Source organism: Sarcophilus harrisii, chromosome 5 (assembly GCF_902635505.1).
Source record: "Sarcophilus harrisii chromosome 5, mSarHar1.11, whole genome shotgun sequence".
Lineage (NCBI taxonomy): Eukaryota > Metazoa > Chordata > Mammalia > Dasyuromorphia > Dasyuridae > Sarcophilus > Sarcophilus harrisii.
In genome coordinates, this window is record NC_045430.1 from 107,306,944 (window position 1) to 107,326,631 (window position 19,688).

The 19,688-nt window shown below is 39.8% G+C and overlaps 1 protein-coding gene across 2 annotated transcripts in view; it reads left to right on the plus strand.

The window, feature by feature from the left end:
* SCNN1A (sodium channel epithelial 1 subunit alpha) overlaps positions 1-16,463 on the plus strand; it is a 27,152-nt gene extending 10,689 nt beyond the window's left edge. For both annotated transcript variants that reach the window (XM_031938297.1, XM_023504563.2), the window contains exons 4-13: positions 957-1,141; positions 4,645-4,748; positions 5,174-5,337; positions 5,884-5,985; positions 6,229-6,346; positions 11,787-11,865; positions 12,029-12,086; positions 12,341-12,396; positions 12,886-12,958; positions 13,774-16,463. In XM_031938297.1, coding sequence (XP_031794157.1) covers positions 957-1,141; positions 4,645-4,748; positions 5,174-5,337; positions 5,884-5,985; positions 6,229-6,346; positions 11,787-11,865; positions 12,029-12,086; positions 12,341-12,396; positions 12,886-12,958; positions 13,774-13,986 — 1,152 coding nt within the window. In that variant the 3' untranslated portion in view covers positions 13,987-16,463. The remainder of the gene's footprint in view (positions 1-956; positions 1,142-4,644; positions 4,749-5,173; positions 5,338-5,883; positions 5,986-6,228; positions 6,347-11,786; positions 11,866-12,028; positions 12,087-12,340; positions 12,397-12,885; positions 12,959-13,773) is intronic.
* Positions 16,464-19,688: the final 3,225 nt, after the last annotated feature.

Here is a 19,688-nt window from a genome sequence, read left to right on the forward strand (position 1 = left end):
TCATCTCAAAGAATCTAGCCCCGAGTATCCGAGTATCTGGACAGCAAGATTTTATGGAATAACAAGAACAATGACATTACTGATATTCTAATGACATCTGAAATGGATAAACCTTTATCTTGTCAAACATTAAGGAATGTCTATAAAACCTTTATCTCAAACATTAAGAGGGGACGGTTATAACCTAAGGCAGAATTACGAAATAGGACAATTGGAGGAAATGGTCACCTCATTAAAAGGGAACTTTGGCATAACAATGCATCTCATAACTGCTTGCTCCAGCTGCAAAAATGACTATTTATGACTTTGTCTTTGGGTATCGCCTCCTTCTTAATTGCTCATACTTGCATCTCCTATCTACTCCTTTGGTTTCCTCTACTCTAAGTTTAGTTTCAAGTGTGTTCAGTGGCAGTTCTCCTGGCTTCCTAATCTCCTCAATCAGCATCCAGTCTACCAGATGCTAGTGCCTCCTCTCTGGCCCTTCCTCCCCATCGCCTGCTGGTTAAAAAACAAAATCTCTGCTGCTTTTTCCTGTGTGAATAACTGTCGTTATAGTTACAGTTTGTAAAATATTCCTTTGGCTCTTGGAATTGTGGATTTAAATCTGATTTGGAAAATCCCCTTATAAAGAAACTATGTGCTTGAATAAGGGTTCTTCGGCTTTTAGGTGTCTTGAATCTCTTTGACAGACAGTGTGGTGAAGCCTCTGGTCTGATTTCTCAGAATTATGTTTTTAATCGCAGTAACTAAATACATCTTTTGGTCTGGAGCTTCTCACACGAATTTCTGTTTTCTCCTATTCTCTCTTTCTTCACTCCCTACTACGGGTTACCTGATGTTTTCAATTACCACTTTAGTGCCCTAGAACCTAGGATTCCTGAGTCTACTTATTTTTTATTCTTTTCCTCTCTCTCTCCTGCCCTTCCTCTAACATTTCTCCGATACCTGGGTTTCAGTGTAACAAGAACAAATCAGACTGCTTCTACCAGACCTATTCCTCAGGGGTGGATGCTGTCCGAGAATGGTATCGATTTCACTTTATCAATATCCTGGCTCGACTGGACTCCCAAGATCTGAATGAGGCTGCTTTGGGTAATTTCATCTTCGCCTGTCGCTTCAACCAGGTATCCTGCAACCAAGAGTGAGTTCCTTTTCACTTCTTTGTACTTCCTCCCCTCCACTCCCCCCAGTTTGTCCCTCTTCCTCTTTCCCTAGGGCTGACTATTTTTTTCCCCTTGAGTACTTCCTGTTCACCCTCAAGGATAATAACTTTCCCCAACCTTTGTAGATTTAGGGTAACATTAATAGGACCTAAACTTACACCCCTACTTTTCTTTCTTTCCACCCCTTTATTTATTTATTTTAAACTTAAATACAAAGTAAGTAAAAAAAAAAAAAACACATTGCCATGTGCATAGCAGGATATAAAAAAGATTCAAGATATAAAGCGATAAATTTTCTTTTCAAAAACGCCTTTATAATAAACATTACACATTGTGTTCAGAATTGTTCACCTTTTCTTTGCTTCCTTGTAGGTTTTCTTTTGTTCTCTATTAATTGTTACTTTATTCTTCCTCCTCTTCCTCTTCCATCTTCCCCCACAAAGGCTACAGTTTAAATATATATATACACATATGTGCATATATATAATTTATACACACAAATATTACACACACATATATGGGCACATACATATTACACATATACACATGACTATACATAGACACAACATTTGTACACACAAATATATTGCACATTACACATATACATATGGGCACACAATATACAATACACATATATACATGATCATATATATATAAAATGTATACACATAAATTTATACATGCATATTACACACATACACGGACATACACATGTTATAGATATACACACAATGTATACATGCAAATATACATTCATATCACACATATGCAAATGGTCACACATATTAGAATATATCCATATATATGTATATATCTGCCACACATACTAAATCCATCAACTCATCACTTCCTATACCACAGCAATATTCCAACCTTATACAGCTTTTCTTACTGATTGAATGACCTTAAGCAGTCCTTAGGTTACTATTTGTGTATAAAAATCCCTTTTAACTCTGAATCTTATGATTGTGTCTGAGAACTGGGTTGTGGGATGATGAGACTTTGAGAATGTTGTAGACAATTGGGGTTAGTGCTTGAGTTTTATATCTAATGGGCTTTCTCTGCCAGAAACGTGGACTTCTTTCTCATTGCCTGTCCTTCTGTTGAGCTTCTTATTTCCTGACTCTACATAGATCCCAGAGAGATTCCAGCAGCTACCCAATTTTTGAGGGTGTTCAAAAGGGGAAAATTTGGGGCAGAAAGGTATGGGTGGGTGGGAGAGCTGCTCTGTACCTTGTGTCCCTGCCCTTCACCCATCAAGTTGCATAAAGGACCGTAGAAGGTCCAGAAGGGAGGAGGTGCTAGCATTGTGGTAAGGTGCTCCTGGTCAGACAAGGGCATATCCATAGTGTTATGTTAGGTTTTTTTTTTTTGGGGGGGGGAGTCACAGTTAAACCCAAATGTATTCAGAGGAAGATGACTATTCTTAATTCTTTAAGAATTATAAATATAATTAATGTGTATAATATATATATATATATATATATATATATATATATATATGAATATAAATTGAGGAAAATGAGAAGACATTTTTGGGAGGGGAGGGTGTCGATTGAGTTCTGCCTTTTTTTGTGAAATACTCTAAAAAGGCCAGTATGGAAGATATTCTGCATAGACTCAATGGAGGTGAACTAGGGCTAGTGGGTAGACATTTCAGAAAAGGAAGAATTTGGTTCAATGTAGGAAGAATTTCCTGACAGTTATAGCTATCCCCTGCTGGTGTGACCTCCCTGGGATATGGTGTGTTCCCATCCACTGGAGGAGCTCAGAAAGAAGCAGACCAAGCTGCAGACATCTGATGCAATGGGTCCCTCAGAGTCTGATGGTTCAAGTGAATAATCCTTTTATTAAAAACAGTCCCAACATTCCAGGGTAAAAATCGTTTTCAAGGCAATTAAAAGCAGTTCAGGAAATAAAAGCAATAGACGAGGAGATTAAGAGCAGCCTACAAGAAAGGTTTCCTGAGTAGGGGTCTCAGCCTCTGCCAAAATCCTAAAAAATACTAATTATTCTTGCTCCAAGGCTCACAGCTAGATGCCAGGTCAGACCACTCGGAGCAGGGGAGAGGGGAAGGTAGCTCCCACTACTCCAGGTCTGAAACACAGTTTCTTTGTTCACAATAGTATAGGCTAGGGGTGTGATGTGTGTGTGTGTGTGTGTGTGTGTGTGTGTGTGTACAGATATGTGTGTATATGTGATGCTGGGTGGGTGTGGGGAGAATGTTGTGAGTACAGGCTTCCCTAGCTCTGCCAGTATTTTGGCTTATGACAGAAGCCATTCTTGCCAGGAATGCTGTAGGTAGGGGATGGATTAGGTCAGAGCTTCTTAAAGTTTTTCCACTTGTAATCCCTTTTTGCCAGAGAGGTTTTTATGTGACCTTGGGTATATAGGTACATAAATCAAACATTTACTGATAATAAACCTTAATTTTGTGACCTCCACATTCAGTTACAAGACCCCATACAGTGTCACAAATCATATTTCTAGAAGCTGAGCATTAGATAACATCTGAGGTTCTTTCCAACCCTTAACTTTCTGTGATCTGCTCATACTCATTTAATTTTCTATTAAGTCTTCGATAGAGGGATCCTCCCATGATCCCTTTTACCCTCTCCAAATCCTTAACCAGGAGCTTTTCTGAGGCAGCATCTGATACCTTTCATCCTGGGTTGCTAGGCTTGCCAGAAAACAACGTGTGTCCCAGCTGCTCTGCCCCCCTTCCCCAGCTGTCCTGTGACACCCTTCTCTCCTCATTCCCCCACTTTTCCAAGTCCCATGTTTCCTCTTAACTTTAAGCTGGTGTTTGTTTAAGGACAGATCTCCCCACCTGGAGGGTGTGGCAATCAGAGCACCTGGATTTTGATCAGCTCATACCTTCCTGATTAATATCTCAGCCTTTCTCTTTCTCTCCCCATCTTTAATCCTTCTCTCATCTCCTGACTTTCAATAGTTCTGAAGCCCTCTCTTCTTGCTCTTGTTCTTTCCTTTATGGACTCTATCTTTCCTAATAATAGTTCATAGTTCATCTAGGTTAGGAACTATGTGCAGGGATTATGCTGGGTGCCTTCTCTTAGAAAACTGATAATGTCATGCTATCTGCTTGAAAAGTTAACTAAGGAGGCAAAAGTTTTAAGTTGCTGGAAGTGATCTCTTTTCCCCTCTCAAATGCTACTTTATGTCCCTCACGGGCACTTTTATTCTAAAATATATTTATAATTTATCTTCACTTTTGTTAGAGTATAAAGTCCTTGAGTGTAAAGACCTTATCTATTCATTTTTGTTTTCCTGGTGCTTAGCACAGTGAATTGACCCAATTGTTTGTTCAATTGGATTGACTGTGAGTTGTCAAATAACACTGAACAAGTGGTGCTAGACATTAAAGGAGTACAAAAGAGAGAAGCTTGTCCCCAGCCCAATTCCCATTTCCTTTCTCTGGCTCTTCTTCCTCTTCTAACCCTATTCTCTATCTACTGCTAAGGAAGTACTCCCAATTTCATCATCCCATCTATGGAAACTGTTATACTTTCAATGGCAAGAATGACTCTAACCTCTGGATGTCCTCTACACCTGGGATCAATAATGGTAAGAGAGTCTTCCCCAAGTCTTCTCTTCATTCTTCACATCTTACCCTGTTTTCCCTAGTCCACATGCCAACTTTCCTCAGCTGGATTTCCTTTTCCCTTAGTTGCAAGAGCTCCTCTCAAAAAAAATCCAGTCCATTCTAAAAGGGTGCCATCTTGGATTTTTCCCTCTTTCCTTTGAGTTACACCCTAAAATTCATAACAAAACTGATAAGAATCTGGTTTCAATTGTTCTTACTAATTGGTATGGTCTGGGTCCATGACAATATTCACAAATTTTATGACCTCTCTCATTTCAGTTCTTTCTGACCTTATTCCCTTAAATTTTGGGGAGCTGGAAAATATTAGAGTGAGTCAGGGATAGCTTCCTTCTCCTTAATCCTTAATCCTTTCTTAAATTTCATTTTGCCTGGCCAAATCTTCCAGGTCTTTCTCTGACACTACGGACAGAGAGACACGACTTCATTCCCCTGCTGTCCACAGTGACAGGGGCCAGGGTGATGGTCCATGGGCAAGATGAACCAGCATTCATGGATGATGGGGGTTTCAACCTTCGGCCAGGAGTGGAGACATCTATCAGCATGAGAAAGGTGTGGGTACTCTGTTTAGGTCCTGGGTGCAAGGGGGAGGAGTATAGGAAGAACAGGGAAGGGAGGGTCTCAGGTCTAGGAAGGACATGGATGGCAATGAGCTGGCTGGGAAAGGTCTCAGCAATAACTGGATGTCAAGAATTGTGCCTCCTCAATGACAAATTAGGAGTAAGTATTAAAGTGTAGGGTTCCTATAAAGTGAGTGTAAGAAATGTGGGGTTCTCAGGGGTGGGGGACTAGGAGTGGGGAATCCTGAGAAGCAGACATTAAGGATGTGGTTATCCCAGGATTGGAAACTAGGGTTATGGGGATGTTCTGAGACTCAAATGCTATAACTATTGGCACTTGGAGGCTGGGAAGGAATAGAGACTTACCTGAGAAGCAAAGATAGCTGGCTATGGAGCAATGACCCTGAAAGACATGTGAATTTGTTAGTTGTGGGAATTTAAGTATGAGCCCTGAGGATCCAGCTAAGGAAAGCACTGGGGTAGAGGTAAAGCTAACTGTTTTGACTTAAACCTTTCTGGGTTTTGGTGGGATCGACAGGAAACCCTGGACCGACTTGGGGGTAACTATGGGGACTGTACCAAGAATGGCAGCAATGATGTCAAAGTCCAGAATTTCTATTCTTCCAAGTATACACAGCAGGTGAGGTTCCCAGATCTGTGACTTTCCTCTCCCACTCTCCCTACATCTTCCCAGATCAGTTAAACTTGGTACCAGGACCCACCCTCCCCTTCCCCAGATTGTTATAAAGGGTGGGGCTACATGATGCAGAGGACTATTTGCCTTTTTCTTTCTTACCTCTTCTCCTCTTGGGGTATTCTAGTGCGATTATCACTAGAGGAAGGATCTAGTCCATAATCCCCCTGCACTCCCATTCCCCCCCAGGTGTGTGTCCATTCCTGCTTCCAGGAAAATATGATCCAGAAGTGCGGATGTGCATATATGTCCTACCCAAAGCCTGACAACGTGGAGTTTTGTGACTACAAGAAGCACACAGAGTGGGGTGAGCTGCTTGCCACAGGGCTCCCATGGTCATCCCTCTCCTTGGCCCCCATTTCCTTCCCTTTTGTTCCTGCTCCTTGACAGCTTGTCCCTCCCCTTTGGTCTCCTGTCTTTCACTTTCCTAGTTGGCATTTTTCTCCATCTCTATCTGTTTGGCTTCTTCCTTTGTGGTCTCTCTGGGGGTTGTTATCTTTTTTCTTTTCTCAATCACATGTTCCGTCTCTGGTTTATTGTTTCTCTCTCAGGATCTCTGTTTTTGATTCTGTTTTCCCACAGATGTCTGATGTTCTCTCTAGGTTTCTCTCTTAGTTTCTATTTGAGTCTTAAAAATATAAGGGTTGTGAGGAACTCAGAGTTCCTCAAATCTAACTTGCAATTCAACAGGAATCTCCCACATAACAGAAATTTCATAAAATATTAGCGTCAAAGGCAATTTTAGAGGTTATTTAGTCCACTTCCCTCAGGGGAGTCAGTCAATTGACAATAAAATTGTGAATTAAGCAATTAATATGTGCCGGGGACTGAGGCTCCAAGAAGTGGCTTACCCAATTAAGGTCACTCAAGATAGATTGCAAATAGCAGCCCTGGTCATCTGTCTTCCACTTGAAAACTTCCAAAGAAGGAGAAGGAACCATAACTTATTCCACTTTGGGGCAGCTCTTGAGCTTAAATCCATTTTTACAACTTTTCCTATTGCTCCTAATTCTGCCTTTTAAGGCCCAGCAGAAGGGTCTGCTATTTCCCCAAATAACAGCCTTTCAAATACTTTGTCCTCAAATATTTGAAGGGCTATTATCCCATTCTTGCTATGTTTTCTCTAGGCTAAATATCAACAACTCCTTCAACTAATCCTTTTATAGCATATTCTTTCCTTCCCCTCTCTGATTGTCTTCCTTAGGAGAAAATCAGAACTGGAGAGTGGACTCCAGATGGTGTCTGACCAGGGCAGACCGTAGTGGAACTATTACTGCCCACTCTGGACACCATGCCCTCTTAATACAGCTTATGTCACGTTAGCTATTTATATTATGTCAGATATGCTATATAATGCTATCATAACATTGACTTATATTAAGCAGGAAATCAATGAAAACCCTGAGTTCTTTTTACTTGGCAGTGTTGTCTGTCCTATATTTATGTAACTGATCTTTTGAATCTAACTACAGGGTTTGCATTTATCCCTATTAATTTTGAAACTTCATTTTAGTAGATTCCATCTGTTGCTCTGCCCTATTGAGACCCTGTTTCTTTGTGTGATGTTTTCTCCCCCCCTTGTCTTCCTCCTTCTTCCTCTTCCCCTTCCCTTTCTTCTTCCTCCTCTTCTTCCCCCTTCCCTTCACTATTGAACCCCATCAGTCCATCAGGCACCAAGCATTACTGAGTACATCCTTTGTGTCAGGTACACTGGAGAACCACACTAAAACAAAAGAAGGCCATTCAAAAAGGAAGTTATACTTGGTCAGGAGAAGTAGTATATTCTTATGTCAAAAAATACAAAGTATTTAAACAAAATGTGAGGTAATTTTGGGAGAGAACCTCTTGTAGGAAAGGGATCAGGAAAGGTCTAGCATACAAAGCGGCACTTAAACAAGCTAGTGATTTGAAGGGATGGAGGTGAGGAGTGAGTACATTTCAGGCTTGGGATGGGGGGCTTGTGAAAAGGCTTGGAGACAGGAGGAGCAATTGATGTAGAAGGAACAAAAAGTAATCCAGATCATGCAAGCTCATAAAAAGGATATATTATATGACATATTAATAAAATGTCACAACATAGTGATATGACAATAATACAATATATTAACATGATAGTGTAATAAATCAAAATGTAGTAATATAATGCAATATGAAAATGTGACATTATTACCATAATAATGTAATATAATATAATATATTAATAAGCTTGGAAAAGGAGTTGAGTTAAATTGTGAAGGAGTTTCAATGTTCCCTGAAAAGTAATGTTTCTTTTAACCTTATGGCAATAGGGAACTGCTGGAACTTCTCAAACAGTGGAATGACATAGTCAAATCCATACTTGAGGAGTAGCTCTTTGGCCATTATATTGATGATTATTAAAAAGGGGAGAATTATAGGATGGGAGTCAAATTAGAAGATAATTGGTATAGGAGAGAGGAGCAGTGATGGGTCCCTTACCCAGGACATGTGAGTAGAGAAAATGAATGAGGAATGAAACATAGAGGATGGAGGGGATAGGTACTGGGGAGAATAATTTAAAAAAAAAAAGGATGAGAAACTGGCTCATAGGAAGTGGAGAATAACTGGCAAATGAACCCAGAGGCAGGTTGAGAGAGGAAGGCTTATTGGATAGTTAAAGGGTTGGGCATTATCTGGAGGATGGGAAACAGTGACTTTTCATATCTCCTAAAGGTGGTTCACTGATAGCAGGAGGGTTGTAGATTTTATAATAATGATGATGATAATAGGTAGCATTTATATAGCACCTACTATGTGCCAGGCAGTGTGTTAAGTGCTTTTCGAATGTTATGTTATTTGAACCTCATAAGACTCCTGAGAGGTGGGTGCTATTATTACCCCCATTTTACAGTTGAGGAAACTGAGGAAAACAGAGATTAAGTGACTTGACTAGAGTGACATAGTTAATATCTGAATATGGATTTGAACTCGGGTCTTCTTGTGTCCAGACTTAGCACTCAAATCCACTATACCAACTAGTTGTGTCTAGATATTGATTTCTTTTTTAAAAATTGGTAATTTTATTTTCCCCAGTTACATGTAAAACAGTGTTTTACAAAACTTTGAGTTCTAAATTCTTTCCCTCCCTCCCCACTTCCTCCCTCATTGAAAAGGCACATGTTAAAGTTATGCAAAACATTTCCATAAAAGTCATGTTGTAAAAAAAACAACTTTCAAGAAAAAAGAAAGGACACAAAAAGTATTCTATATTCTGTATTCAGATACAATCAGTTCTTTCTCTGGGTATTGATAGATGTTTCATCATAAATTCTTCAGAACAGTCTTAGATCATTGTATTATTGAGAATCGCAAAGTCATTCACAGTTTATTATCTCATAGCTTTGCTATTTTATTTTGTACTTAGTACATTTCTCTTTGCTTGAGCTCATAGGCCACTATCCAGGTTTTTCTGAGAGCATTCTGCTCATCATTTCTTATAGAACAATAATATTCCATCATGATCACATACCACAGTTTATTCAGCCATTCCCTGATTGATGGATATCCCTCAATTTCCAGTTCTTTGCCTTGAGAAAAGAGCTAATATAAATATTTTTGTACATATAGATATCTTTTTTTCCTTTTTTATTTTTTAATCTCTTTTGGGATTCATGTCTAGTAGTGACATTAAAGAATATGCATCATTTTATAGCCTTTTGGGAATAGTTCATATCTTTTAATCACTTATCCATTGGGGAAAGGCTCTTATTTTTTTATAATTTTGATTCAGTAACCTATACATTTGAAAAATGAGGCCTTTATCAGAGATATTTGCTCCTGAATTCTTTTTGTAATTACTATTGCTAACTGTATTTCCTCCCTGTTTATTCTGTTCTCTCTCTTTTCATCCTGTCCCTCCTCAAAAGTGTTTTGCTTCTCAACACCCCCTCCCCCAATATGCCCTTTTTTCTATCACCTTCTCCCTTGGATATTGATTTCTTACTGTATGAGATCAGAAGTTTGAAGGAGTCTGAGAAACTCCCTTCCGTGGAGAATTCTTAAGGGTAAGGTAAAGAAATAACCTAGGATAACTTACAATGAGGTGCACCTGGGACTGGTTGAATAACTGAACTGGTAGGGTAATCACAGATAGACAACATGGAAAACAGTCTGGCCACAAATTTGATACTTTATACTACTTTTTTTTTTTTTTTTTTTTTTTTTTAAGGAAGGAGATAAGAAAATTAGACTATATTTAGAATGGGCCCATGCTATAAGATCAGTTGAAGGAAGTGGGGACATTTCACCTTGAATAGGAGAAGAGTTATTAAGCACAAAAAAATTGTTTCAAGTATTTGAGGGATGGTCATATAAAAAGATTAGACTTATTTTGTTGGCTCCTGAGAATGGACCTAAGATCAAAGGGCAGATTTCAGTGAGATGCAGAGAAAAATTCAAAAATGAAAGCTATCCAAGTGAATTCTAGCTTGTCAGGTCTTTCAACAGTCTGGATGACAGAAGTGATCTTTTTTTTAGATATGAGGTTGCACAAGATGGCCTGGGAGGTTATTTGCAGATCTGATATCATGTAATTTTGTGAATGGACAATAAGAACAAAGACCATGGTATATTGATAGAAATAAAAATAGAAGCTAGAAAGTAAAAAAGACCCAGTCTAACTTCCAGCCAATAATATGAGAAATGATTTTTGATCTGAAGACTTTTAAGATTTTGTGTATTTTTGTAACTTTTCTTTTTTTTTTTTTTTTTTTAAACCACTAATTGTTTATTTGTAGAAAATCTGTTAGGAAAGCTAAGAGGTGTTTGTACATGTTCACATTTCATAGTGGGCCCAGGAGAAGACAACTAGATTTGGAACTTTGGAAGACTTAAGAATTAATTAATGCAATAATCAGCCATGATTCTAGAGGATGACTGAGGAACTATACCTCCCACTTCCTGACAAGAGTGGGGATGGATTCAAGATACAAAATGAGACATAATTTTTGGATGTTATCAATATGGGAATTTGCTTTATTTTGACTGTGTACATACCCATACCACCACCACCCCCATATGCACACATGCATCCATGTACATATATACGCCCTTCCTTCCTTCCTCCCTTCCTCCTTCTTCTCTCCCTTCCTTCCTTCCTTCCTTCTTTTCTTCCTTCCTTCCTTCCTTCCCCCTTCTTCTCTCCCTTCCTTCCTTCCTTCCTTCCTTCTTTTCTTCCTTCCTTCCTTCCTTCCTTCCTTCCTTCCTTCCTTCCTTCCTTCCTTCCTTCCTTCCTTCCTTCCTTCCTTCCTTCCTTCCTTTTTTTGGTTCAGTGGTGGGATAAAGGAAGAAAAAAATGCTTTTTTTTTTATTCAATTTGAAAAAGAAGCTATAATTGGCAGAATGGCTAGTAGCTTCCAAAGAGGAAGTCAGGAAGGCTAGACATGGGATTATAATATTTAAAGTCAGAAGGACCTTAAGTTCCTCCAGCCCAATCCCTTCATTTTACAAATGAAACTGAGGCCCAGAGAATTTATTTGCTTTAGGTCACAGTACTTAATAGAGCTCTAGACTCCGACCCAGGGTTGCTGGTTTTGGTTCTCGTTTTTTACCACACAAAGGAGCGAGGTAGGAGTTGTCTTAAGAGGAGGGTTTGCGCCAAAAGAAGGTTCCTGGGTTTTTCTCCATAAGGAGAGACTTCCTTCAGCTAAGATCGGGAGTGGGTCAGCGAGTCAGGAGGCAGGGGAACGACCCCGGGAAACACACAACTTTCCCTTTTCTTGGCTCCCCAGGTTACTGCTATTATAAGCTCCAGGACGCTTTCTCCTCTGACTCCCTGGGCTGCTTCGCTAAGTGCCGCAAGCCCTGTTTGTGAGTGTCGCCTTTTCTTTACAAGCCCAGATGGGCCCTTTGGCGGGATGCTGTGGCAGGACGGGGCTACGCTCTCGGGGAAAGCCGGGAGGGGGGACTTTGGGGCCCCGCGGGTCGCGGTAGCCTCCCTGCTTCTTCAATCCCCTTCCTCCTCTATCTCTAGAGTAACCAATTACCAGTTGTCTGCTGGCTATTCCCGCTGGCCCTCGGCTACGTCTCAGGTAAAACAGGAGCGCGGGGGCGCGGGGGCAAGCGGCTGGGAGTGTGCCTGTGTGTCTGCGTGGGTACCCCTGCGTTGGTGAATGTTTGTGTTTCGGGGGGGAATGTGTCAGAGTATGAAAGTGTCAGATAGGTGGATAGATAGATAATAGATGAGGGGAGGTGGGGGGAGAGAGGTGGGAGAGGGCGGGGAGAGAGAGAGAGAGACAGACAGACAGACAGACAAAAGTGACCTTGGCTGAATTCATTTCTTCAGGACTGGGTGTTCCAGATGTTGTCCATACAGAATAATTACACCATCAGCTCCAAAAGGTATTCCATCACCTGGCACCAGGACTCAGGACAGGAAACCTGTCTTGGGGAGGGGAGATTTAAAGATTGGGGGGAAAGTGGGGTGGGGAATGAAATACTTTATAAATCTTAAAACATTTCCTGTCAGCTATAATTATTTTTATTCCTCTTCTGTATAATAGTGAAGGAGGGGCCAAGGAGGCATAGATCTAATGATCTCTGAATCCCTGGTGCTAACATTCTGTAAGAGGATACAAGCTTTGGTATTTTCTTTTTTGCTGAGGCAGTTCGGGTTAAGTGACTTGCCCAGAGTCACCCAGCTAGGAAGTGTTAAGTGTCTGAGACCAGATCTGAACTCAGTCCTGACTTCAGGGCTGGTGCTCTAACCATGCACCACCTAGCTGCACCCCACCCCCCAGACTTTGGTATTTAAATAGGGGAGGGGGAACTGTGGCTTCTGAAAAGATTCAGTCACCTAACTTTATTTTCTTCTTCCTTCTCCCGATGTAGCGGTGTTGCCAAACTCAATATCTTCTTCAAAGAGTTGAACTATAAAACCAACTCAGAGTCTCCCTCTGTTTCGGTGAGTCTCCTTTGGGATGCTGGGCAATGGGAGTGGGGAACACAGTTTAACAGTTCCTTGAAGGGTTCTGGGGGGTGGGACGGGAATGGGCTTCCACCGTGGAGCCTGGGGCAGAAGAGAGTAATGATAGGTTGGGGTGGGAGGAGGAGCAGGGGTAGTATGTGGGAAAAGGCAGACTGATTAGTGATCAGACAAAGGTGCTCCATGTAGCAGAGGTTAGGAAAGGGGGAATAGAATTTGGAGATCCTGTAAGGAAAGGGTCAAAGGTTGGAGGCACTGAGGATCAGTGAACTGATCTGTGAACAAGGGAAAGAAGGGGCAGAGGTTAGGATTCTGGAAGAGAAGATTCAAAGATCTCGGTTTCCTTCTCTGTAAACTAACTGATCTCTAAAGCCTTTTCTGAGAATGGGATGGGGGAAGAAGGGTCAAGGTCTGGGGCAGGAGGTGGATTGGAGTTAAGGACAATAGGGAGCTGTGTTTGGGACTGTGCTTGAAGTATACTTTGATAGTGAATGAATAAAAATGTGAGAGAAGTCAATATGGTGGAGTAGAAAGAGCCTTGGATTTATAGTCAGAGCACTTGTGTTTGAATTCTGACTTTGCTGCTTACAACTAGGGTAACCTTAGCCATGTCACTCCTTTCTAGTCCCCATTTCCCTTATCTGTAATGTGAGGAGTCTAAACCAGATGACTTTTAAGTTCCCTCACAATTTCTATAATAATTGGATGAACTTCGCCCCCTTGGTCAGCTTCCACGATCTTTGCCCTGAGCTTCCTGATGATCATCACCTCCTTCGTGTCCCTCCCCTTTGCAGATGGTCACCCTCCTGTCCAACCTGGGCAGTCAGTGGAGCCTGTGGTTTGGCTCTTCTGTGCTTTCTGTGGTGGAGGTGGTGGAGCTGATCCTTGATTTCCTGGTGATCACCTTCTTCTTGATGCTCCGAAAGTTCCGAAGCCGCTACTGGGCTCCCAGCCAGACAACCGCAGGGTGCCGGGAGGTGGCCGTGGAATCGTCACTGCCTTCTTGATCCCCCTGCTTACTCAGGTGCCTTCTCAGACAGTTTGGCCCGGGCCCTTCTGCACCAGTCTCAGAAGCTGCCTCCGCTACCCCGAGTCCCCAAGATGGTAGCCAGGACAATAGCTGGGAATTCTATCTAGTCTTCCCCACTGGTCCTAGACATCCTCGGACCTCAATTGGTGTGCTTCCCCCAACTCCATCAACCAATTATGATGTTCTCTCTTGTCCATCCTCCGTGTCCTTTATTCTCTGAGAAATTTGAGCCAATTGAACAGTAGCACTTTTCTCATTACATTCCATTCCCCAGTGTAATTTTTGTGTATCTGGGCCTGGGATGGGTACTGATTTGCAGGATTAGACATTTTAGAACTTCTCTGAGTAAACTGACTGATATTGTCTAGGACTTGAAGAGGGAGATATCTCTTTTCAAGTCATATTTAGGGGTTTCAACTTAATCCACACCAGCACTATTACTTCAGAGACCTAACTATCAGAGGTGGTCTTAGAGAGGAATATACAGAGATTATGGCTTGGAATCCCCAAAAGCCATATTCTTTTATCAAAACTTATTTACTGTGTTGCATTATATTCAATTAAAGGTTGGGGGTGAATACTGAAAAATTATAACTTATTTTTAAAAGAAATCCAATTCAGAAAGCATTTATTATTCCCCTGCTAATTCCCCCTATACTCTTTATCCAGTTCAACCTTACCCTTCAAAAGTCCTTTTCTTCTGTTCTTCCCTTCCACTGTGGAACTCTGGAAGTGGACTGCCTTCCACTTCTAGTCCCTTCACCATAGAGCTCTTTATCTTATTTTATAGATGAGGGGGAAAGCCCATTTAGTCTCCAATAGAGACTAAATTTTTGATTTGAGTAGGCGAGGGACAACTGTGGCTTCTGAAAAGATTCAGTCACCTAACTTTATTTTCTTCTTCCTTCTTCCAATGTAGCGGTGTTGCCAAACTCAGTATCTTCTTCAAAGAGTTGAACTATAAAACCAACTCAGAGTCTCCTTCTGTTTCAGTGCGTCTCCTTTGGGACGCTGGGCAATGGGAATGGGGAGGTTTTCTGATTCTAAATCAAGCACTTTTCCTTCCATCCCATAAGTCACCCCACCATAATCTTGCACTATCCCTCCCCCCTCCTCCCTATGACAATTTCCTTTCATTCTATTTCTCCTTGTTTTGCTCCTTCTAAAATCTATTCTTTTTTCTTTTTATTAAATAAGTTTATTTTTGTTTTTCTGAACTTGACAAACAAAACAAGTATTTCCACATACAAACCCCAAAAGGATTGTATATGCAACCATGGATCTTCATTACATAAGCTTATTTATAATTTAAAAAGTATACAATACATACTAGTATGTATAGTGTATACAATACATACTAGTTCCAAAGTTATGTTTCAGTTTAAAAGAATTGCATACATTTAACCTATATCAGATTCTTGCTGTCTTGGGGAGGGTGGATATAAGGGAGGTAGAGAGAAAAATTTGAAACACAGTTTTACAAAAATGAACGTTAAAAACTATCTTTACATGTATTTGGAAAAATAAAATACTATTGAGATGGAAAAAATAAAGTTATGTTTCACTCTGAACTTCTGTGCACTGTAGGAAAAAAAATACTTCACTGATAAGGTATCTTCTTTTTTTTTCTTAGTATCATTAATCATTTCTTTCCACTTGTATTCATTGCCCTCTACTCCTCCCCCCTCAATTCTCAACCTCTAATAATAAGCATAATTAAGCAAAACAATCCATGCATGATTCATGTCTGAAAATTATACAGCTCATTTTTCAACTCAGTCCATAACCTCTGGACCAAGAGATTAAAAAGTAAGTTTCATTTTCTGTCTTTTGGCATTGTGGTTGGTCATTGCACTGAAATTTTCTTAAGTTTTTCAGAGTATGATGTCTTGATTCTTGATTCATTTTCCATCACTCATACAAGTCATCTCAGCCTTTTTCTGTTATCTGTCACTTTGGCAGTTACTTTTATTATAATATCTCATTCTTTGTACATACAGCAATTTGGTCATTCAACAAGTGATAGAAATAGTTTGATAATAGTATAGTTTAAGATCCGACTGCTAGATCTCTTTTCCTTCCCACTTCTGTTTTTTTTTTTTTTTTTTTTTTTTTTTTTTTTTTTACTACCCCTTAATTGCTGGTTTTCTTCTATCACAAAAAGCATTGCTATGAATATTTTTCTACCTGTGTGGATACTTTCTTTCAAATCTGAAATATGTCTACTAGTAGTATTGCATCAACAGTTATACATAATTTACTTCTTTGTGGCATAGCATGGCAGATTACTTTCCACAAAAACTTATACCAATTTATAGCTTCACCAATAATGCAGCTGGCAACAAGGTGATGCAGTGGATTGAATACTGAGTTTGGAATCGGAAGGTTCCATTTCTTGAGTTCAAATTCAGTCTCAGACACTTGCTAGCTGTGTGACCCAGGCAAATCACTCAATCCCGTTTGCCTCAGTTTCTCATCTACAAAATGAACTAGAGAAGGAAATGGCAAGCTACTCCTTGTATCTTTGCTAAGAAAAAGCCCCAAATGGAGTCATGAAGAACCTAATGTGAGTGAAATGACCTAATAGCAAAATATCCCACGTAACCCCCCCACAATTGTCATTTTTGTCAATCCTCTGGATATGAGGCAAAACTTCAGAATTGTCTTAATTTTCTATTTAATCGTTAGAGTTTTGAAGTGTTTTAAAAATATGGTTGTAGTTTTGTTTTCTCCTGACCACTCCCTATTCAAAATCCTTTGACTATTTATCTGTAATCAAAAGTGTCCATTTTATTATCTATGATCTTTTCAGTCCTTTGACCAAGAACTCTGCTATCCATAGTTAAAACTACAGTTGTAACTTCTTTCTTTGCTTGTCTGATGTGACCTTTTCATATTTAGGTCTTATATCCACTTGGGAACTTACTATATGGTAGATGGTGTGAAATATTGGTCTACAGCAAATTTCCTTGAGACTGCTTTCTTGTTTTGTTTGTTTCCTCTTAGCCATTTTTGTCAAAAAGTGAGTTTTTCTCCTAGTATTTAGGACCTTTGATTTACTGAGCCAAAAGCTAAGTTTTTCTTTTGAGTTTTGTGCTTCTGATCTGTTTCATGATCAACTTTTCTACTTTTTTAACTAGCAAGAAATAGTTTGATTATTGCTCTGCAGTATAGTTTAAGATCAGATTCTGCTGGAATTCTCTTCCTTTCTGTTTCTGGGTTTTTTTTCCCGTTATTATTCCCAAGATTCTTAATCTTTTGTTCCTCCAGAAAAATTTTGTTACTGTTATTACTACTTTAGCTCCATAAAGTAACTCTGTATTGTTTGAACCATCATGAAGGGTTTCACTTTCTAAAATTGCTTCCTCCCTGGGGTTATCTCTTTACCTCTATATTTCTATGATTTTTTTGGTCATTGAGCTCTTGGGAGTTATTCTATTTGGTCATTGAGCTCTTAGAATATCTCCCTTCTCTTTCTGGAGGTATTGATTCCTACTGGTCAGTGATATGGTGACATGGTGAATTGAAAGTGAGTCACATTATGGATTCAGCCCTCTCCCTTCCTGGTTACAAATGCGTGGGTTTGCCTTTTCAAGGTATTCCCAAGGTTGGAGTCTGCTACTTGACTGGCCAGATAGTTCTCATCCAATCGTTCCACCAGGGGAAGTCTTCACATGCTTAGAGTCACCTCTGTAGTTTTCTGACCCCAGAGGTGGAAAGCAGCCATGAAAAGGGCTTCAGAGATACTGACCATACTTTACACCCTATCACAAACCAAGCAAAGCTTAGAGAGATGAAGTATTCTTGGCTCCATAAGAAGGCAGGCAAAATTCAGTTTTATGCTGATAGTAATAGTCCAAGGGTTTTTTATGATGCCCTGAAGACTATTTATGGGCCAAAGACATATGGTGCATCTTAACTACTCGGCACTGATGGAGTCACAATGATCAGTGATTAGGACATCATCCTAGAGAGCTAGGCTAAACATTTCCATAGTGTGCTCAACAGGCCATCATCAATCAATGTTGGAGCCATTGATTGTTTATTTCAGGTTGAAGTTCCAACTGAAGAAGAGGTGTTGAATACCATCAGGCTCCTTTTGTGTGTCAAAGCATCTTGTGCTGATTCTGTTCCAGTTGAGATTTACAAAATAGGGAGTCTATTACTTATACAAAACCTGATAGAAAATTTCCAAATTATATGGCAAGAGATTATGCCCCAGCAATCAAGGATGCCTCCATTGTCCATCTTTATAAAGGTAAAGAGAATAGATTGTCTTGTGACAATCATAGAGCAGGTACTTCTCTTAGTTACTGCTGGCAAGATTCTTGCCAGAGACTTCCTCCATAGGCTGATCCTTCACCTGGAAGATGATCATGTACCTGAGAGCCAGTATGGCTTCAGAAAGGGCCAAGGAATGATCAATATAGTATTTGCTGCCCAACCATTTTAGGAGAAGTGCAGGAGCAGAACTGAGGTCTCTATGTGACATTTGTAGGTCTGATCAGGATCTTTAATACTGTCAGTTATGAAAGTTTATGGAAAATCATATCAAAATTTAATTTCCCAGAAAAGTTCATCAGTATTGTATGTCAATTTCATGATGGCACTTTTGCCCAGGTTTTGAATGATAAACAATGCTCTCAAGCTTCCCAGTCACCAGTGGAGTGGCTGTGTGCTTGCTCCCATGCTTTTTAGCATCATTTTAAAAAATTAAAGCTTTTTATTTTCAAAATATATAAATGGATATTTTTTCAACTTTGACCCTTGCAAAACCGCATGTTCCAATTCTCCCCCTTTCCCCACCTCCCCCAGATGGCAAGTGATTCAATATATGTTCAAACATTTTAAAATATATGTTAAATCCAATATATGTATACATATTTATACAGTTATCTTACTGCACAAGAAAAATTGGATCAAAAAGGAAAAAAAAATTAGAAAGAAAACCAAATGCAAGCAAACAGCAACAGAAAGAGTGAAGATGCTATGTTGTGGTTCACACTCACTTCCCACAGTCTCTGGATTCAGATGGCTCTCTTCATCATACGATCATTAGATTTGGCCTGGATCATCTCATTGCTGAAGAGAGCCACATCCATCAGAATTGATCCTCGTATAGTATTGTTGTTGAAGTATATAATGATCTCCTGGCCCTGCTCATTTCACTCAGCATCAGTTCCTGTAAGTCTCTCCAGATCTTTCTGAAATCATCCTGTTGGTCATTTCTTACCCAACAATAATATTCCATAATATTCATATATCACAATTTATTCAGCCATTCTCCAATTGATGGGCATCTACTCAGTTTCCAGTTTCTGGCTACTACAAAGAGGGCTGCTACAAATATTTGTGCACATACAGATCCCTTTCCCTTCTTTAAGATTTCTTTGAGCTATAAGCCCAGTAGAAACACTCTGAGTCAAAGGGTATGCACAGTTTGATAACTTTTGGGCATAGTTCCAAATTAGAATGATGTTTTAAGCCATGTTGTCAAATACCTTCAAGCTAAGCTACTTGTGCACTGTGCACTACAATATATGAATGTCCTATGTATAAGTATGTTTTGTAACATAAATATTATGTAATAAGCTTTTTGTGAAAAAAATTTAATACTGAGATACTATATAAATTAAATTTTGCAAATTAAAAAAAAGAATTTTTCGATGAGTGCAGTGC